Source organism: Callorhinus ursinus, unplaced genomic scaffold (genome assembly GCF_003265705.2).
Source record: "Callorhinus ursinus isolate GAN/ISIS: 27379988/994484 unplaced genomic scaffold, GSC_fseal_2.0 scaffold10, whole genome shotgun sequence".
NCBI lineage: Eukaryota > Metazoa > Chordata > Mammalia > Carnivora > Otariidae > Callorhinus > Callorhinus ursinus.
Genome location: NW_027397072.1, coordinates 50586592 through 50604941, shown reverse-complemented (window position 1 = coordinate 50604941; position 18350 = coordinate 50586592). Strand labels below are relative to the sequence as shown.

General features: G+C 47.3%; 1 protein-coding gene across 11 annotated transcripts in view; it reads right to left on the bottom strand.

Moving 5' to 3' along the window:
• Positions 1 to 18350, bottom strand: part of SFXN5 (sideroflexin 5) — a 115686-nt gene that overhangs the window by 73082 nt on the left and 24254 nt on the right. For all 11 annotated transcript variants that reach the window (XM_073897528.1, XM_073897534.1, XM_025868406.2 and 8 more), the window contains 3 exons: positions 5910 to 5936; positions 5351 to 5405; positions 3456 to 3481 (listed from right to left, as the gene is read on the bottom strand). In XM_073897528.1, coding sequence (XP_073753629.1) covers positions 3456 to 3481; positions 5351 to 5405; positions 5910 to 5936 — 108 coding nt within the window. The remainder of the gene's footprint in view (positions 1 to 3455; positions 3482 to 5350; positions 5406 to 5909; positions 5937 to 18350) is intronic.

The following is an 18350-nucleotide window of genomic DNA, read 5'->3' as shown; positions in this document are numbered from 1 at the left end:
GATGAACTATATTAATACATTCTCTATGTTACCATTCTTGGTAAAAATTATTTGGTGATGACATGTTTTAATGCATTGCTGGATTCAACTTATTATTTCACTTAGACTTCTAGATGTAATTTCCTAAGTGATATTAGCCTATAATTTTTCTTTCTTCCATTTACTTCTTGGTATTTGTCTCAAAGTGTCTCATGGATGAATTGGGGGACATTTCCTCTTTTTTATTCTCTTTTAGGAGTTAAGCGAAAATTGAGTTTGGTTATTCTTTTGAGAGTAGTCACCTGGAAGACTGTGGGAGTCTAGGGGCACCTGGGTGGCTCAGATGGTTAAGCGTCTGCCTTCGGCTCAGGTCATGATCCCAGGTCCTGGGATCAAGCCCCACATTGGGCTCCTGGCTCAGTGGGGAGCCTGCTTCTCCCTCTGCCTCTCTCCCTGCTTATGCTCTCTCTCTCTCTCTCTCTCTCTCTCTCTCTGTATCTCTGTGTCTCAAATGAATAAATAAAATCTTAAAAAAAAAAAGATTGTGGGAGTCTATTGGTGATGTTTTGTTTCTTTGTTCTTTGGTGCATATATTTGAAACAACTGATTTAATTTCTCTCTATTCATAGTCTATTCAAATTCTATATGTCCTCTTGGCAATCTCTGGGAAGCTGTACTTTCTCAGAAATGTGTCCTGTTCTTCCAGGTCTTCAAATTTATTACCCCAGATCGTTCAATGTACTCTGATCTTTTAAACTTCTTATTATATCTATAATTATGGTACCTTTTATTCCTAATATGTGTATCTGCATCTTTTTTCTTGCTCAGTGTTTCCAGAAATGTCTATTTAATTAGCCTTTCACAGAAGTTAGAAATTTACCCTCAAGATACATCTCTAACAGTATCAAAACAACATGCCTAGGATTACCCATTCTGGCGTTCTTCATAACAGCAAAACAGTGGAAATAGTCTAAATGTCCACATGCAGGAAATTAGCTGAATAAATTATGATACTTCTACACAGCAGACTACCATATAGCTATTAAAAAGAAAGAATGAGGAAGACCTCTGTAAACTGATGGGCCATGATTTCCAGAATATGTCATTAAGTGGAAAAAAACATTGTGCAAAGAGTATATGTAGAATGCAACCTTTTGTATAAGAAAAAAAGAGAAATATGTTTGTATTTGCTTATTTTTACAAAAAGAAATAAGAAAGATAAAATTGTCTACCTACAGAGGACGGGTGGCCAGGACATAGAAGGGATACGGAGGGGAATGGGATTTGTACCATGCCTTTTTTACACAGCTTTGACTTCTGAACGATGTTAACATTTTACAAGTTTCAAAAAACAAGTCAATAAGAACGGGGAAGCAACTAAAACTGAATGCCAACAACGACAAATAAACCTAACTGTATATCAAACAAATAACAACTACACATTAATTCAAATAACTTTTGAACACAATTCTCTGCATACTCTCAGTAGGATATATTCTAAGAACTTCAAAGAAATCTTGAGTTTCACTTAATACACTTATGGGGAGTAGGGCTGATGTAGTAATTCTGAAATTCTTTCATTCATGTATAAGATTTGGTAAGAGAGTACGTATATGGCTACTGGATTCCCATTCAGGGAGAAGGGAGATGTAAATATGAAATGCGAGGAGTGCAAGACCTCTAAGATGCTGGACTGGAATTATTGGCATGAACCCATCCTTTTGAAGTTGTATCTCCTAGCTCTGAATGCTAAAAGGGCCTAGAAACAATGACTCTCTAGTAACAGTGAGCACACCTCGCATTCAGATCTTGGTATCCAAATACCATTCTCTGAACGGAATGAGAGCTCTTTGGAGAAATGCACGATTCCAGGACTGGGGCACAGAAACTACAAGATGAGTCTGGAATATCCATATATTGTGCCCAAAAGTTTTGAAGTTCTCAAAGGATACGGAGGACACATCAGATGGACAGAGAAACTGCTTTAAAGGGTTCCTCTTCATCACATTTGGCACAATTTATATATCAAAATGAATAATAACAGAAGTAAATTGTTACTGAATACAAAAAATGCACTGACCATACTGATCATTTAAAAAACATTAAAGGGAGAGGCAGAAGGGGGAAAAGCTCTTATTCACAGGAGGGGGCCTGCAAATAAATATAAAAAGGAATGATATCTATGAAATACATAGGAAACTTTGAGAGTGGGTAATGACTCTGTTCCCAATCAGGTTTTCACTCATGGTTTTAGCATCTGTTGGTCACTCTTTTCTTTTTTTCAGTTTTAGGCTAATATGAAGAAAGCGACTATAAACATTTGTGAATGTATTCATTTCTCTTGAAGTAAGTGCCTAAAAGCACAGTTGCTGGCTCACACTGGATTTAAGTGTATGTTTCACTTTATAAGAGACCACATACCATTTCACACACACCCATCCCGATCCTGGTTCTAGGATCACGCGCTGCCTTTCATTGTTCTCTCTTTAACCTTGGGTTATCAGCCAGGAGAAATGAGGGGAAACATCCTCTAAAGGACTTGTACAATCATATGCAAAGCCACACTGTTTTTTGTGAACTCCAAACCAGAACCAGCCCAAATGTTCACCCAAAGTAGGATGGATAAATAAATTTTGATACAGTTATAACAATGGGGATATGATGCAGTCAGCAAGGAGAAAAGAACCAATTAATACCACATGCAACAATATGGATGAGTCTCACCAACAATTTTGAGTGAAAGAAGCCAGACCAAAACAGGTACATCCTGATGATTCCATTCATATAAAATTCAGTAATAGGCCAAACTGGAACACAGTGAAGGAAGTCAGAAAAGTGATTTCCTGTAGGACTGAGGTGTGCAGGAGAGGTTCCTGATATGCTGCCAATACTCTAAATCTACCTAAGTGTGCATTACTTGGATGTGCTTGCTTTGTGAAAACTTACCAGGCTGTACATTTATGATGAATGTGCCTTTCTGTACATTAGTTTTGCTCATATATATATATTTTAAATATATATAAAAATAAATTTATATTTATATATATATATATTTTTTTTAAAAGAGCCAACTTAACCCTGATGCCAAAACTAAGCAAAAAGAATAATGAATCCTTTCTGAATTCATTTTAAACTTTAGGTTTCAGAAGGTGTGCTTATTTTCTGACTTCCTAAGCTTTTGGGGAAAACTTCCCTGTGACTAGCACGTCCTAGTGACAATACTCGGGAGGGGAGCGTACAGGGAGAAAGGCACTCCGAGGCTCCGTGTTGGGTGCACATCGGCCCGCACGTCTTTATGGAAAGAAATTTGACAATACACATCTAGAGAATTAAAAAGACTTACACACCACTTTATCTGATAATTCCCCTCCAGGAATGTATCCTAAATCAACATCTCAAATATTTATGAACAATGATGTAAAGTTATACAATAAAAAATGTTTTAGAAAAGAAAAACCTTTGAAGGTAATACTTACAATTGGCGTTCCAAAAGGAATGTAACCTGCGAGGCGAGAGAAGAGGGTCAGGTCTTCCAGTCCCACCCCACTCCACCCCAACCACCTCTCAACAGAGACAGTGGGAGAGACCTCCGGGTTTTGTCTTGTCAATGGCCCTGATGGGGCACCTCCACCCCCAGACCTTTTCCTGACTCAGCCCTCCAGGATAGAAGGCTCCCCTGTGTCCCTCCACCGCCCTCTCTCTGTCCCCCTTTAGCCAGACACTTCTCACTTGCCTCCAAAACTCAGAGGCCCATTGCTGAGGGCAGGGCTGCCCACTGCTGGGGGGCCACCATGCTACACTCAGCGCTCCTCCCATGATTTCCTCCATGAGGTACGACGTCCCCAGCCCACACTCACTACACACACTACGCTGTCCTCACAGGCCCTGTAATGCCCTCCTTCTCTCACCTTGCCTTTCGAGCACACATCTTTACTTCCCCGGCATCATGACCGATTCTGGAAAGGGAACTCCCCACGCACTTGAGATGTGTACCTCGACGTGCCACAGGTCCTCTGTAACTTTCTCGTACCCTGGCTGGACATCCTCAGTAGGGCAGGAGAGAGCACCCCACCCTGCTGTCAGTGGGCGGCCTTGTGTCCCTGACTCTGACTTATGGCAGCCAGTCAGACGGTGGTGGGACAGTGGACAACCACGCTTATCTGAGTTCTCTAAAGTAAAGGTTCATGTCCAGAGTGTGTAACTGTGCATGCACATGAGCTGTCATGTCACTCTACCGCCCACATTCCTCTGGAGACAGATCCAAGGTTTGCCTGGACAGTGACAAGAGAATCCAGGCCCCAAGTGAGAACCTGCTGTGGCCACGTGCAGGGACTGGGAGCACCTACAGCCATGGCTACAAGACGCTCTGGCCTTTGTGCTTGGGAGTTCCTCACGGCCAAGCAAGGAGGATCCCCGGGCACACAGGGCCTCAGTTGGCACAGTGATGAAACATGGTTGTTTTTTCTCTCACCCACATGAGGTCAGGCTCTCTGGGGGTGGGGATCCTGACTGACCCAGCTGGGAACAGCCCCCGATAGAGACCCTTTCTCCCCTCCCCTGAGGACTTTCCAAGGCAGTAGCCAGGAGCCCTCCACCCAACCCTGCAAGAGTGCCCCAGTGCACTGAGAAATGGCAGGGAGGAGGCATCAGCACTCTGCCGTGGGACTCTGCACAAGGCCTGCAACCTCTCAGAACTACAGGTAGGACAGACACACTAGCCCCAGGCACGGTGCGTGCAAGCGCTTTCTAGGCTACTAAGCTCATGCATACAGAGCTATCCCTCCAGTGACCACAGGGCAGGGACTTCCTGGCCGCAGGGATCTTATGGCCACTCTCCCACCCCACCCCCTCTGCCACTGGTCTCCACAGAATGGGGATCCACCTCCCATGTGGGCACTCATGCAAATGCAGTGCATGCTTTCTGGAGTAGAGGGGAGCCTGGGGCTTAATTGCCTTTAAGGGAACATGGTTTGGAAGGAAAAAGCAGAGTGTGCACAGGTAGGTAAGGGAGGAGTGACTCACAGAAGGCAGGGCTTGCCCGAATCCGGGAGTCACCCCCGAGGCTGCCGCTCAGTGAGTACTGTATAACTGGGCGGGGAGCGCCACATTCCCCTGTGGAGGCCTCCCCCCCACCCCCACTGCTCAGGCAGAAAAAGCAGACAGGCACGTTTTTCTTAAAGCCCCATAGGTGATTCTGAGGCCTGGCCAGAGGTCTGTCAGGTCGAGCCAAGGTGAATATGCAGGTGCAAATGTGGCCACATGTATCACAGATTCTGCCCTTCCTCAGCTTGCTGCATCTGGATGCTCCCGGAGCTGTGACCATGGTAAGTGCCCGAGGCTAGGCAGAATCAGAAGGGTCCCACCGGCTTACCTGACATTCTAAAGGGCATGAAGATCTTCTCATTGGTATCTGGGTGTAGAATAGCCTGGCAAGAGCAGGAAACAAGGCACAGGGTGACTGTGGGCAGCAGTGGGGGAGCAGACAAGGGGACAGGAGAGGGAGGAAGGAGGGAAAGGAGAGCTCCTCCAGAAGGACTGGGCAGTCAATCCTTTCCCATCATTCCAGGCAAGAGAAAACCAAAACACGGGCCACCAACAGGGCTTTTCCTGACTCACGCTTAAAGCTGAACGCAGGGGAATGGGACTGCATCTACCTTGCAGGTCCTCTGTCCCCCATGCCTGGTATTTAGTAGGCATGTAAGAAGGATTTCGTAGAAGGACCCCACAGGGAAGGAGCTCAGGGGCCCAGGGAAAGGCAAGGGGCCGAGCTCCGGCAGTCAGAAACTCAGGCCCCGGTATTAGGGAGGAAGGAAGGGTGAGGCAGCTGGGCTGGCAGCTGGGGGCTAATGGGAGGGGAAAGGCTGAGCCGCACAGCCGTGAATCCCGACAGGGCAGGGCAAAGGAAGGAAACAAATCCAAAACTGAATTACCTGCTTGATTTTCTGTGCACTCCAGAGCTGCAAGGAAGGAAGGATGGGAGAGAGAGGAAAAAGAAAAAGAAAAGAAAGGACAAAAATTAAAAGCATTTATCAATTTAAGGTCTCATAAGCCACATTTTTTTAACCAAGAGACCCAGCTCCAAAGGGCATTAAGAGGCTCAGCTTGTCCTGGTGCCCCCAGGCCTGGTAGCTTCCCTGGGACTGTGGCATCAGGCATCCCAGGACAGCAGAACCAGGGGATCTCACGCAGACCATCCAAACCAGGGGTTCTCTATTCTGGCTGCGCTGTAAAATTACTTGAAAAATTCTTCCAGCAATTTTCTAGTTAATTCTAAGGTTTCAGTGAAGACACTTGAGTACGTCTCCCGGAATCACTAGAAGCAGCAAAGCATGGATTTTTCAAAGCTGGACAGACTGCCTGGATTCCTGGCTTTGCCCCTCCTTCCTCTGAACCTCCATTTCCTCACTTGTACAATGCGGGTAATAGCAGTGTCTCCACCATCGTGGAAGAGGTGTAGGAAAGGTGCCTGGAGCAATGCTGGGCAGAGTAGGTGCTTCACCGCTGCTGACTGCTGTGGGTATTATTATCCCTATTGTTGTAGTTGTTATAAGAAGGTTACAAGGAGAAGAAAGTTGCTTTCAAATAAGCGGTGAGGTTTTCTCTCCAGCACAGTGTGGGAGACAGGCTGGACGGACAGAACCATTGCCAATTCCTTCAAATGATATAAACACTGCATCTCATTGAGTCTAAGATATCAGCGACCCTAAGATGCACTATCATGTGCCACCAAGAAGGAAAACTATAACATAATCCCAAAACCTCCGTCCATTAAAAGACTCATCCCATTTGAGAGACGTTAAAATGTGGTAAGAGAAACTTTTGGAACCAAGAAAACATAGTAAATAAAAATGTACATGTGGGCAAAGCAAAGGCAGTGCGTTTTTAAAGGAGCAAGAAAGTATGAGGTGAGAGAGGGAGGTGGCCAGCAGTTGATGTTAGTTTTACAACAGAATGGTTCAGTTATGCTTCAGTTATGTGGCACTGTTGTCATCTGGAACATAAATTAGGCTGCAGGGGGCGCCTGGCTGGCTCAGTCATTGGCGCGTCTGCCTTCGGCTCAGGTTATGATCCTGGGGTCCTGGGATCGAGCCCCACATCGGGGGCTCCCTGCTTAGCAGGAAGCCTGCTTCTCTCTCCCCCACTCCCCCTGCTTGTGTTCCCTCTCTCTCTGTCTCTCTCTCTCTGTCAAATAAATAAATAAATAATCCTAAAAAATAAAAAATAAATAAATTAGGCTGCAGAAGGCCATCAGGTAGCAGAAACAGAAGCATAAGATTGATGAATTCACATTTATGCATTTTACTCACATCAGAGTCCTTCAACCCTTAATTCACAGCCTAATTACCCTTATTTTAGATATATTTCACATATTTGATTGTTTGCGATTCCAGACCCACAAAGATTGAAGTGGTCGATTTTTTTAAAATAATAATTATGGGAAAAGGGGACTGAAGGGAGAAAAACCAAATGCAGAATTGCTGTTGGCCAAAGAAGGTAAGTCAGAGCGTAACAGCAAAGAGGTAAAACAAAGTGATAAAAGGCTGATCCCCTTTGCTCAGAAAGTGCCTCCAATCCCAGCACCAACTTTGGTGCGACCCCAGGCCCTGTGCACAGACTCCTGACACCCCGTATTTCCCACCAGGATCAGAATCTCCTATTTCTAGGTCCAGCTCCTTGGAGGCAGGAGCTTGTCTTCCAAGGCTGTCACCCAGCATCTCCCACAGTGCTCGGCACACAGAAAATCCAAAGCTATTCTAAAATTAAAATTTTATTTAAAAAAACCATGCAGATCTCTTCATACAATTCAGAAGGAAGGAAGGAAGGAAAGAAGGAAGGAAGGAAGGAAGGAAGGAAGGAAGGATCCAGTGGAGGCTGGTGGGGCAGCAAAGCCATGAGATGAAGGAGCCCAGGCCCTGGACGATGGCCTGTGCCCAGTTCCCGAGCAGCACTGGACTCAGACATGAGAAAGAAACAGACCTTTGTGTGTAAGTTCCTGAAATCTGGGGTTGTTTGTTACAGTGCTTGGCTCACCCTGACTAATACAGAGGTTTAAATGAGATGTGTATATCTAAAATACTCAGCCTATAGAACATGCTCCATGAATGCCTAAAACAGAGAAGTCATTCAAATGAGCAATATATTTTTTAACAGACTTGATTATTTTTCAAAGCAACTTCATCTCTATTGTCTTACTGCTACAACACGCCTGTGAGGTGGACAGATTATTTTCAGACAAGCAAACTCATCTCAGAGAGACTAAGTAATTCAGCAGGGTCCTAGGAGCTGGTGGCAGGATGGAGATGGGCCGCCAGGCCTCCTGGCCTCTAGGCTCGTGTTCTCCCTACTCTCCAGGGGCCTCTGAAGCAGATCGATGTCTGGTCTGGCTGGAGTGACTGCCAGGCCTGAGGCGCGAGAAGAGGAAGAGGGTTAGCTGACATCTTCCTGGGGTCCCAGAAACTCCTCCTTGCAGCCCAGGGGCTAATGCCCCTCGCCAGTACCTGCTGCTCCCCTCCTGCCCAAGTCCAGCTGAGTAGCACAGTGCTGGCAACCCATGGGCACATCCAAGCCCCTCAGGTTCAAGGACTGCCCCCTCCACCCCCACCCCCCCAGGAGCAGGGATGGGAAAAGTAGGCGGATGCTGCTCATCCGCAAAGGCAGAAGTTCAGCAAGGGTGTCACCAGGCCAGGCCAGGGACCCAGAGCTACAGAGGTGTTCCCCACCCTGCAATGACACCACCACACCCACAGCCCCGGGCAGGCCCGTGCCACGGAGACGAGGCAACGACAAAGCCTCACACGCTAATTCCATGCTTCTCCCTTTGGCTGAGCACCTTTCCGCCCATTATCTGATTTTCACCCTTGGAAACCTGTTCTACAGGCCAGATGAGGAAACCCAGCTCAGAGTCACCTCCAAGGTGTCGGGCAGAGCCAGAACAAGAGCTCATGACCTCTCGGATTCATTCATCCTCACTCATTCATTCACATTTAGCGAACAGGCGCCGTGTGTCGGACGTCCTTCTGAGGGCTTTGTACATATTGACTTATCTAATCTCCTCAACAACCCCATGAGGCAGGAGATAGTCTATCCCCCACTTTGTTGATACGGAGACTGAGGCACAGACAACGGACATGACTTGCCCACAGTCCCACAGCAGCACTGGGATCTGAACCCTAGCAGTCTGGTTCCCGAATCCCCACTCTCGACCGCCACCTGCACCTGTCTCTAAATGTTAGCACACTGGTGCTGGTTGGTCTGTCCCTTTAGGCATCTACATGTTGTAGAGATCTTTCCATATCGGGGGGCAGAGAGCAGCCCTCTGCTTCCTAACAGAAACCTTGAATGAATATATTGTAAACTGTACCCTATGAGTGGACTTTTAGGCTATTCTCCATCTTTTTTTTTTCTTGTGGAAAAATATACATAATTGAACATTTACCATCCTAACCATTTTTAAGTGGCAGCTCCATGGCATTAAGTACACTCACACCAGTGTACCGCCATCCATCATCCACCTCCTTTTCATACACCCCATCTGGAACTCCGTACCCAATAAGTCCTAACACTTTATTCCTCCCTCCCCCAGCTCCCGGCACCTACCATCCTCCTCTCTGTGAATCTGACCGCTCTAGCTATTTCCTATAAGTAGAATCATCTGGCATTTGTCCTTTAGTGACTGTCCCATCTTTTACTATTATGACTATGCTCCAGTGACTTTCCCTGAACTTGTCATTATCATACCATCAGCATATAAAGAAAAAGGATAAATGTATGCAGATATCTCTGGCAGGATACAGAAGAAACTAAAGGTTACTCTAGGGAGAGGAAGGGGAGCAATTGGGGAAACTTATTTTTTATCCTCTACTCGTTTTATAGCTTAGAAGTTTGTAGATTGTTCGTATGTTCCCCATTCAAAATAATCGGTAAAAAATTAAGAGTAATCACTAGAAAAAGAGAAATAGGGTGCACAACTTCTAAACTCTTTATTGACCTCTATGGCACAGACTGTTAAGTGTCCAACAAAATCTATGTCCCCTTCTTCCAAAATAATAGAACAGTGGTGGGCAGGTGGCCGACCTACCGTGCTGTATTTCCCAGCCTCCTCTGCAGTTAGGCTCATCCATGTGCCTGAGTTGCCCAGTGGCATCTGAGGGGAAGAAAGATGGGCTTCTCCCTGGCCAGCACCTGCCACCCCCCAACCATGCTTTTTGCCCCCTTCCTGCGAGCTGGAGCACGTGCGTGGCTGCAGCCCGGGCTGGAAAGACAGCCCAAGGAGATGGGGGAGAAACATGATGGAAGGAGGCTGGGGGCCCTGAGTGATCCTGTGGAGCTGAGCCATCTGCCCACCTGGAACTTGAACTGTTTGATGGGAGAGAAAGAAACTTCCTAACTTACTTGAGCTGGTACATTTTGAGATCTTTTTGTTACAGCAGTTAGTATAACCCTAACTAAGATAAGCCATTTGGGATTATAGGAAATCGCCTCCCATGATACAGAAGAAGGAATGAAACCAAAAGTAGTGTCTGTGACATCCAGCAATGCTCCCAGCTCAGCAGGCAGGTGAGATGGGAGGAACATCTCCATTTTAAACTAAAATTCCTAGTCATGACCTGATCTTGTTTGGGCTCATCCATCTCTAGGCTGCAACAACAACAGTTAGTCATGGATTTCGGTTTTGGCTCAGCCACTAATGTGCATGGTCTCCTGTGCAAGCCATTGCACACCTTAGGCTTAGTTTTTTTTTTGTTTTTTTTTTTAATTAATCAAGCAGGAAAAAGGGCAGGAAGCGCCCCTTCCTGTGTGATGATGCCAGACCCAGCCCGTACAGAGAACAGGACAAGGACTCAGGTCTGACACCTTGGGTCTGGGCTTTTCCCTGGAACCCACTGGACCTATGAGTCAGATGCTGGAGGCAGGAATGGCAGCAGAACCCCAAGCCAAGAGCTGCTTGCTAGCTTGACGTTTCACAAGCCAGTCCTGCACACAGGTTACAGGAGAGGATCATCCTGGGCTGTAAAGCATTTGATGGGAAGCAAAACAGGGGCAGTGGACAGTCCAATCACACTGAGAATCTAGGACAGAGTCCTGGCATCTCTTCAGCCTGGGAAGCAGCTGCACTTTAACCTGCAAATTCCTCGACATGGCATGTCTCCTCTGGGCTCAGCCCATGTCCCTCCGTGCCTCTTGCGGAACATAAAAATGTGTGGCCCCAATCCTTTGGACCTTACTCACTGCAGCAACAAACCAGTGTGGACGTGAGATGTTGGACCTTGCTTGGTTTCTCAGCGTGGGCAATGAGGACAGAGTGGGGGCAGGGGGAGCAGTCTGGGTGAGAGGTTGCTGGAACAATGCAGAAGTTGGCTGCTTTCAGAAATGGCCAGTGCTTCAGCAGAGCTGCCATCTCAACCTATTAGAACCCCAGTGTAGAGGCCAGGGGAGGGGCAGAGGCTGGGCCCCAAACATGCTACAGAAGGAAAAGCCCCGCCTTCTGGGGGCGGAGCAGGGCATACCCCCAGCACCCAGACCCCAGATGGAGGAGCAACCGCCCCCAGTCTGGCTCGCTCCCCTTCCCCTCTGCCTCCTTCCAAGCTGCTTCTCCAAACCTCTAAAGGCAGCAGAGACAGAGCCTATTTAAAACAACCTCCAGAAGGTAATTAAACGGAGCCCGAAGGGGATCCTTCTGTAAAGCAAAGGATGCCTCCATAAAACAAACAAAAAAAAAAACCTTCCTAATTTATCATTTGGGCCAATCCCATTACTCCTTACCATTAATTTTGTTGCCATGGTGACTCCCAGGTAATACGTACATATGCAAGTCTATGTGGGGTGAAGGCACCCCCCCAATCCTACAGATTCCTAAAAGGAGAAAGAACATTTCCCCCCTAGTTCAGCAGCACTCATTTCTCCTGTATACATGCAGCTTCTCTAAGAGGGCAGACCTGGGAGTCAAACCCTCGTTTGAATTCCAGATCCCCCACTTACTGGCCATGTGATTTTGGGTGATTTGGGGATTTACTTAATCCTTTTGCACCTCCACTTCCTCATTTGTAATATGGGAATATGAATACTTACTTTCAAGGTTACTGTGAATATTAAAGAAAATTCATTCACTTATTCAACAAATATTTACTGAGCACCTATTATGTGCTGGGCTCTACTCTAGGCACTAAGAACCCATCAACGTACAAAAAAGACCAAAAATCTCTGCTTTCATGGAGCTTATATTCTAGTGGCAACAGACAATAAACTAAAAATAATATAAATACTAGGTAAATTCTCTGCTATGTTAGAAGGGTGGGTGCTTCAGGAAACATGGGAAAGTGGAACAGGGCAAAGATAGAGGGTGCATGTGTGGTGGCAGTGGAGAGGAGGGTACAGCAGCAGGGAAGGGGGTCAGGGTAGTTTTCATTCAGGTAACACTGGAGGAAATACTTGAAGGACAGAGTGAGTCATGCAGATATCTGGTGGGAGACTGTTCTGGCAGCCAGAACAGCCAGTGCAAAGGCCCTGAGGCAGAAGTGGGCATGCCCAGGATGTTTGAGGGATAGCACAGGAGGCCAATGTTGACTGGCATGGACTGAATACAGGGAGAGTAGTAGGAGACAAGATCACAGAGGAACGGCCCGTCTATGGACTGTGGCTTTTACTCTGAGTGGAAAGCAGGGACACTACATAGTTTCTGGAGCAGTGGTTCTTACAGAAGGGTGATTTTGCACCCAGGGGACATTTGGCAATGTGTGGTTGTCATGACTTGGGGGGTGGGGTGCTACTGACATCTAGTTCGTAGAAGCCATGGATGGTGCTAACCATCCTAGGGCACAGAATAGCCCCTACAACAAAGAATTATCGGGCTCCAGATGCCAATAGCACCAAGGCTGAGAAACCCTGGAACCAAGGAGCAAATAAAATAATGTATATGTTCACAGATGACTCTGGGTGCTATACTGGAAGTACACAGAGGGGCCCAGGTAAAATAGGGAGACCCCCCAGGAGGCCACCGCAGTGCACTGGCCCAGAGATGCATCCACAGCACCCGGTGCAACATCTAGCACATCCTACACATGCTTCAGCTACGATTGCTCACTGGCCTGTCCTATGCTGACCATAAGGGCCAGAATGTGGCTAGCCCAGAGGGGTGGGTTCCTGACCAGGATCCCAGAAGCCTGAGGCCAGGGGTCAGGGTAAGGAAGGGGAGATGTCAGCCAAGCCTACCTTTCAGCCAGCTGCTGGCACCCAGAGAAGATTTGGGGGTGCAAGTATTTTTAACTCCCTGGTATTTTTCTCTGCTATTTTCAGCAAAGCCCAAACACAGCTGACCCCATTTCCACTCTGCCAGAGGAGGAGATTGCAGGATCTCTGACACTACCTGCCCTTTCTCCTTGGCAGGTTGCTGGCAGAATCCACCCTTCGTGGGGCCCCTGGGCAACCAATAGGTTATGCTGGGTGCAGAGTAGGCACTTAATAAGGTGAGCAGGCCCCCGGCTCCTGGGGAATGTGGAATGATGGGCAAGAACTGCACTCAGAAGCCTACAGGGGCTCCCAGAGACCTGCTCAACACATTCGTGCCCACTCCAGGAGTTCCCAAGCTGATTTCCCTAACGGCACTTACCCTCCTGCAACCAGCTGGCCCTCAGACCAGTGCAATCCCAGGACGCATTCAGGCTACTCCCTTGCTCAAGAGCTTCCCGTAGCTTCCCCTTGCCCCATACAGCACATCGAGCATCTCTACCTGGGTCTCAAACACTTTTGCAATCTGTAACTTCCCAGTTGCCTCTCCAGCTTCCTCTCTCTGGTCCCATCTGCCCTCCCTGCTTCTCTCCCTTCCCCGACCCCATCTCTCTCTCCACTCCACTCCACTTCTCCCTCTGGTCCCATTCACTGCAGCAGGTCTCTGTCTACACACTATACCAACCACTTGTGTCCCCTCCATGAGGCCTTCCTCACCCCCTGCATTCTCAAGACTCTCTCCCTGCTGGACTCCTACCTGCCTCGGCATGAACTTCACACGGCCTACCCTCCAGCCTAGCCCCTAGCGCCCACCTTTGTGTGGTGACCTCATCTGTGCTGGGAGCTGGCTGCGGGAGGGCAGCAACGGGGTATGCTCCTCTCCCCCTCGGGCTCACCACCCGCAGCACCTACTACATACAGGATGCTCAGCAGATGCCCGGGGTCTGCACTGTGTATGAACCGCACAGGTGTAACTGGGCTACAGACCTTCACAAATGCCAAGCTCCTCTGCCTCCCGGTTTGCACATATTAGTCCACTCCACAGAGTATTCCCTTCCCTTCCAAATCCACCTTCAAGTACTAGGTAAAAGATGGGCATTGGATCTACCTGGCTATGGGAACTTAGATAAGAAATGTAACCTCTCTGAGACTCAGTTTTCTTTCCTGTAAAATGGGGTTAATACAGGCACCTACCAAAGAGAGTTCCTGTGAATATTAACTGAAATACGTGTAAAGCATTAATACTTAGGGCAATGCCTGGAACTCGGTAAGCACCAAGTGAGTGGTGGCTCGTTACCATAAGGGGGTCTCTCACCTTTAACCCCACCCATCTCCATGCACACCCAACCATCGCAGCAAAACTCTGGTGTATAAAGTGCCCACAGCAGAGTCAATATCCAGAAATCTAGTCCAGCTGCCTATGCTTACACTTTTGCTCTCATCTATGGCTTTGTCGTATAACTGAGAGCTACAGTCTTTATTGGGGATCCCAGCACATCAAATTTCTACTTGTCAAGCCCAAAGGGTAAATTCTACTTATTTTTATTTTATCCTAAGGACAATTTTTCACTAGTATAGCAACCTTTTAACAAGTTAACAGTCTCTGGAGGAGATATCAGCCACCCACTAATAGAAGACCAAACAAAGGCCATCAGGTGTGAACAGACTAGCAATCCACTTGTGTATACCCGCTGGTGAGATGGCATAACCGGAGGCTGGGTTAGATAACAAACTGGTAGGCAGGTTACCCAGTGCTGCCCGTGACATGGGAACAGGCCCACAGGCATCAGGAGGCAGCCACAGGCTTCTGATCCACACGCCTGCAAAAGGACGTCGGAGCAGGCACAGAGCCCAGGGTAGATGAGGCAGCTGTCCAGGCTGAGATCAAGAGCTACCCTGGGCCTGGACATGACTCGTGAGCAGGGCCAGCCTGGATCAGGAATGGGGGGACCACCGTTAACTCTAGACTGCTGAGGCTTCCCCAAACCCTGGGCTTAAATGCCATCACCCACCCATCCGGTTCCTGTCTGTGGAGGCCAGAGGGGGTGCAGCTTTGTAGAGGAGGCCCAAGTGGGGGAAGCATTGTAATCTGAGTCCATATAGTCCAATCCCTGATGATCTGGAGAGCCAGGAGGACCAGAAAGGGAGGGAGAGGGAGGATCTGATTAGTAAGGGGGCCGAGCAGCAGGCTCACACCTAGAGCACTGTGCTACCCACCCACCAGATGGACACTGCAGGCATCACCAACAGGAGCCAGAATTGGGAAGCACGGCTAGTGCCAAGATCCGCCCCCCCCACCGCCCCTCCTCCCAGCTCCCTGGAGGCACATAGGGGCTTTCAGCACAAAAAACAAAAGAGGCCCAGGAAACAGGACAGGCAACTTTAAGCTACTGAAGGGAGTAGAGAGGAGAAACGTGGCCTCATTTGCCAAACTCTGGATGCTGGAGGGAGTCCCAAGAGGCCAACCTCAGCTAGAGGGAGCTTGGGTTGGGAGGCGCCGCAGGGTGAAGGGCCGGGGGGCTGAACTCACCCCTGACAGGTCCAAGAGGAACTGCAGAGGTTTGAGCACCACTTTGGTCTAAGGAGGGCATGTCAGGTCATGCCATCCAGGCTCCTCAGTGCCAATGCCAGAGGGAAGTACTGTGCTCAGGGATGATTTGGTCACGGCCTGTCCTTCCTAATGGCAGCACAGATGCCTAAAGACAGACGCTGTCTAGCCAGCACTGTCCCATCTCCCATCACCCCCCAGGGCCCTGCACAAGGACGTCTGGCCAAGGTGCTCCATCAGCTCACACATTTGCCCTCCTTTCAAGTGGCCAAGTCGAGCACATTCATCTGGACTTCCCCTGGAGGGGCCTGCTGTCTCTCCTCAGGATGTGCCTCCTCACCTGGACAGCTCCTATCCACGGCATCTCCTGGCCAGCCCCTTCTCATTCCTCAAATCTCAGGCAAGAATCTCTTCCAAACAGTTTGGGCAGGTTACACCTTCCTCTGCTCTCCTACAGTATCATGGCTTTTCACAATCATTCCCTAGATTCTGGGGGTCCATGAAGCAAGATTCTCGTCTACTTTGTTCCTTGTTCTCTCCCCCAGGCTCCAGCACCAAAACTGGCCTGCAGGTGCTCCATAAATACATAAATACATATTAAATGAATTGGGCTGGGGAGAGCTGAGGGCTAAGCCACTTACTCCAGGAACATCCAGCCAAGCACTACTAGTGTGTCATGTTGGCAGCCCAGAGCCTCAGCATGGGCTTTGCACCTAAGGGTGTTAGAAGGCAAGGGAAGTGCCTCATACAGTTACCAAAAGAATGGAAGAGGAGACAACAGCAGAGGAGGGACAACAACATGGTTTTGGATGGAAAATAAGTAGAGTTTTAGTAACTGATCCAGTAGAGAGGAAGAAACCATCCCCTAAGTGCCTGCAGAGCCCATGCTTAAAGAACCAGTCAACTGCCCTCAAAACACCAGCAGACCTCAAGACTTAGAGGGACCAGGTACCTTAGGAAAAAGGGCTAATCATAAGGCTAAACACAGGGAATTGGTTAAAAGTCTGTCCTCAAAGCAGTAAGATCCCAAGGTCTTTGCTATATAGCAAGGTGACTTTTACCACTCTCACCCGTGTTCCCCAGATACTGGAGGTTTATCAACCTTCTGGAGAAACTGAACCCAAGTGATCCCAGACTTGGGAACACCAGCACAGTGGAGGATGGGAGTAGGTGAGATTCAAAGCAGGGAAATTAATGAAAGTCTGCAAAGCGAATATTGGGACTCCAGCCTCCTCTCCCTACGTGGCTTCCAGAATGCAGAGAGATAAGATGGCTACTGTATTCACAAAACAGGAAAAGAATTCTATTAAGAAGAATTTTAAAAATAAACAATCAAAGAGCTCTTAGAAATTAAAATTATACTAGCTGAAGTTAAAATTTTAGTCAATATGCTGAAAATAAACTCAGGGAAATTTCTTTTAAAGCCACACAGAATGACAAAGTGATGGAAGAGAAGAGAAAAAAATATAAGACAATCTAAGTATCAATCTAAAATGTTGAATATTTGACTAATAGGAACTGCAGAATAAGAAGAAATTATCAAAGAAACAGTATAAGAAAATTTGCCAGAACTGACAGTAGGGGTCTTCAGATTAAAAGGGGTCACCAGGAACCCAAAATAGTGAATTTTAAAAGAGATGGCATTGTGGAATTTCTGAAATAAATGTAATAGAAAACATACTAAAGATTTCCAAAGAGGGAAAATGGGTTACTTGCAAAGAATCAGAAATGAAATGTATCAGATTTCCAAAAGCTATACTGACGTGAGAGACAATAGAGCAATGTCTTCAAAATTCTGAAAGAAAATATCTGTCAACCTAGAATTTTCTTCTCAGCCAACTGTCAATTAAGACTGAGTGCAGTGGTGCCTGGGTGGCTCAGTCGGTTGGCGTCTGCCTCTTTATTTCTGCTCAGGTCATGAACTCAGGATTGTGGGATCAAGCCCCGCATCAGGCTCTGTACTGGGCATGGAACCTGTTTAAGATTCTCTCTCTACCCCTTCCCCATTCTCTCCCCCCCCCCAAAAAAAAAGCCTTAAAAAGAAAAACACTGAGTGCAGAATTAATTTTCAGACATAAAAGGACTCACAATTTTCTTCCCATTTACTCTTTTTTTAGGATGCTACTAAAAGAGGTCATCCACCAAAATGAAAGTGTACACCAACAGGAAGGCCTGGAGCTGGAGGAGCTGGATACCAGAAAGGAAAATTTCAGAGGGGAAAGGGAACTGAAGGACAGGAGTCTTCAGATTGAAAGGAGGCACTGAAAATATCAAAAGGCTGCTAGAGGATGTAGTAAGAGGTAGAGACGGTATAAAGAAAACCATGCCATTGTGAAAAACTAAGGCAATCATTAACTCCAGGTAAAACATAAAGTTGAACAAGAGAGAAAACAAAAATTAGTAAATGCTATTTATATCATTGTAATAATGTGACTTGTGAATACCCATAAACCCCCAAATCCATAATAACTATTTTGGGAGAGTGAGGAGGATGGGGAAGAGATGTGTGTTTTTTAATGGGGGTAAATAACAAGACAGTTGAATCCAGCTGAATACAAAATAACTAGGTGAAAAATAGGACTATAGATAAGCATATTAG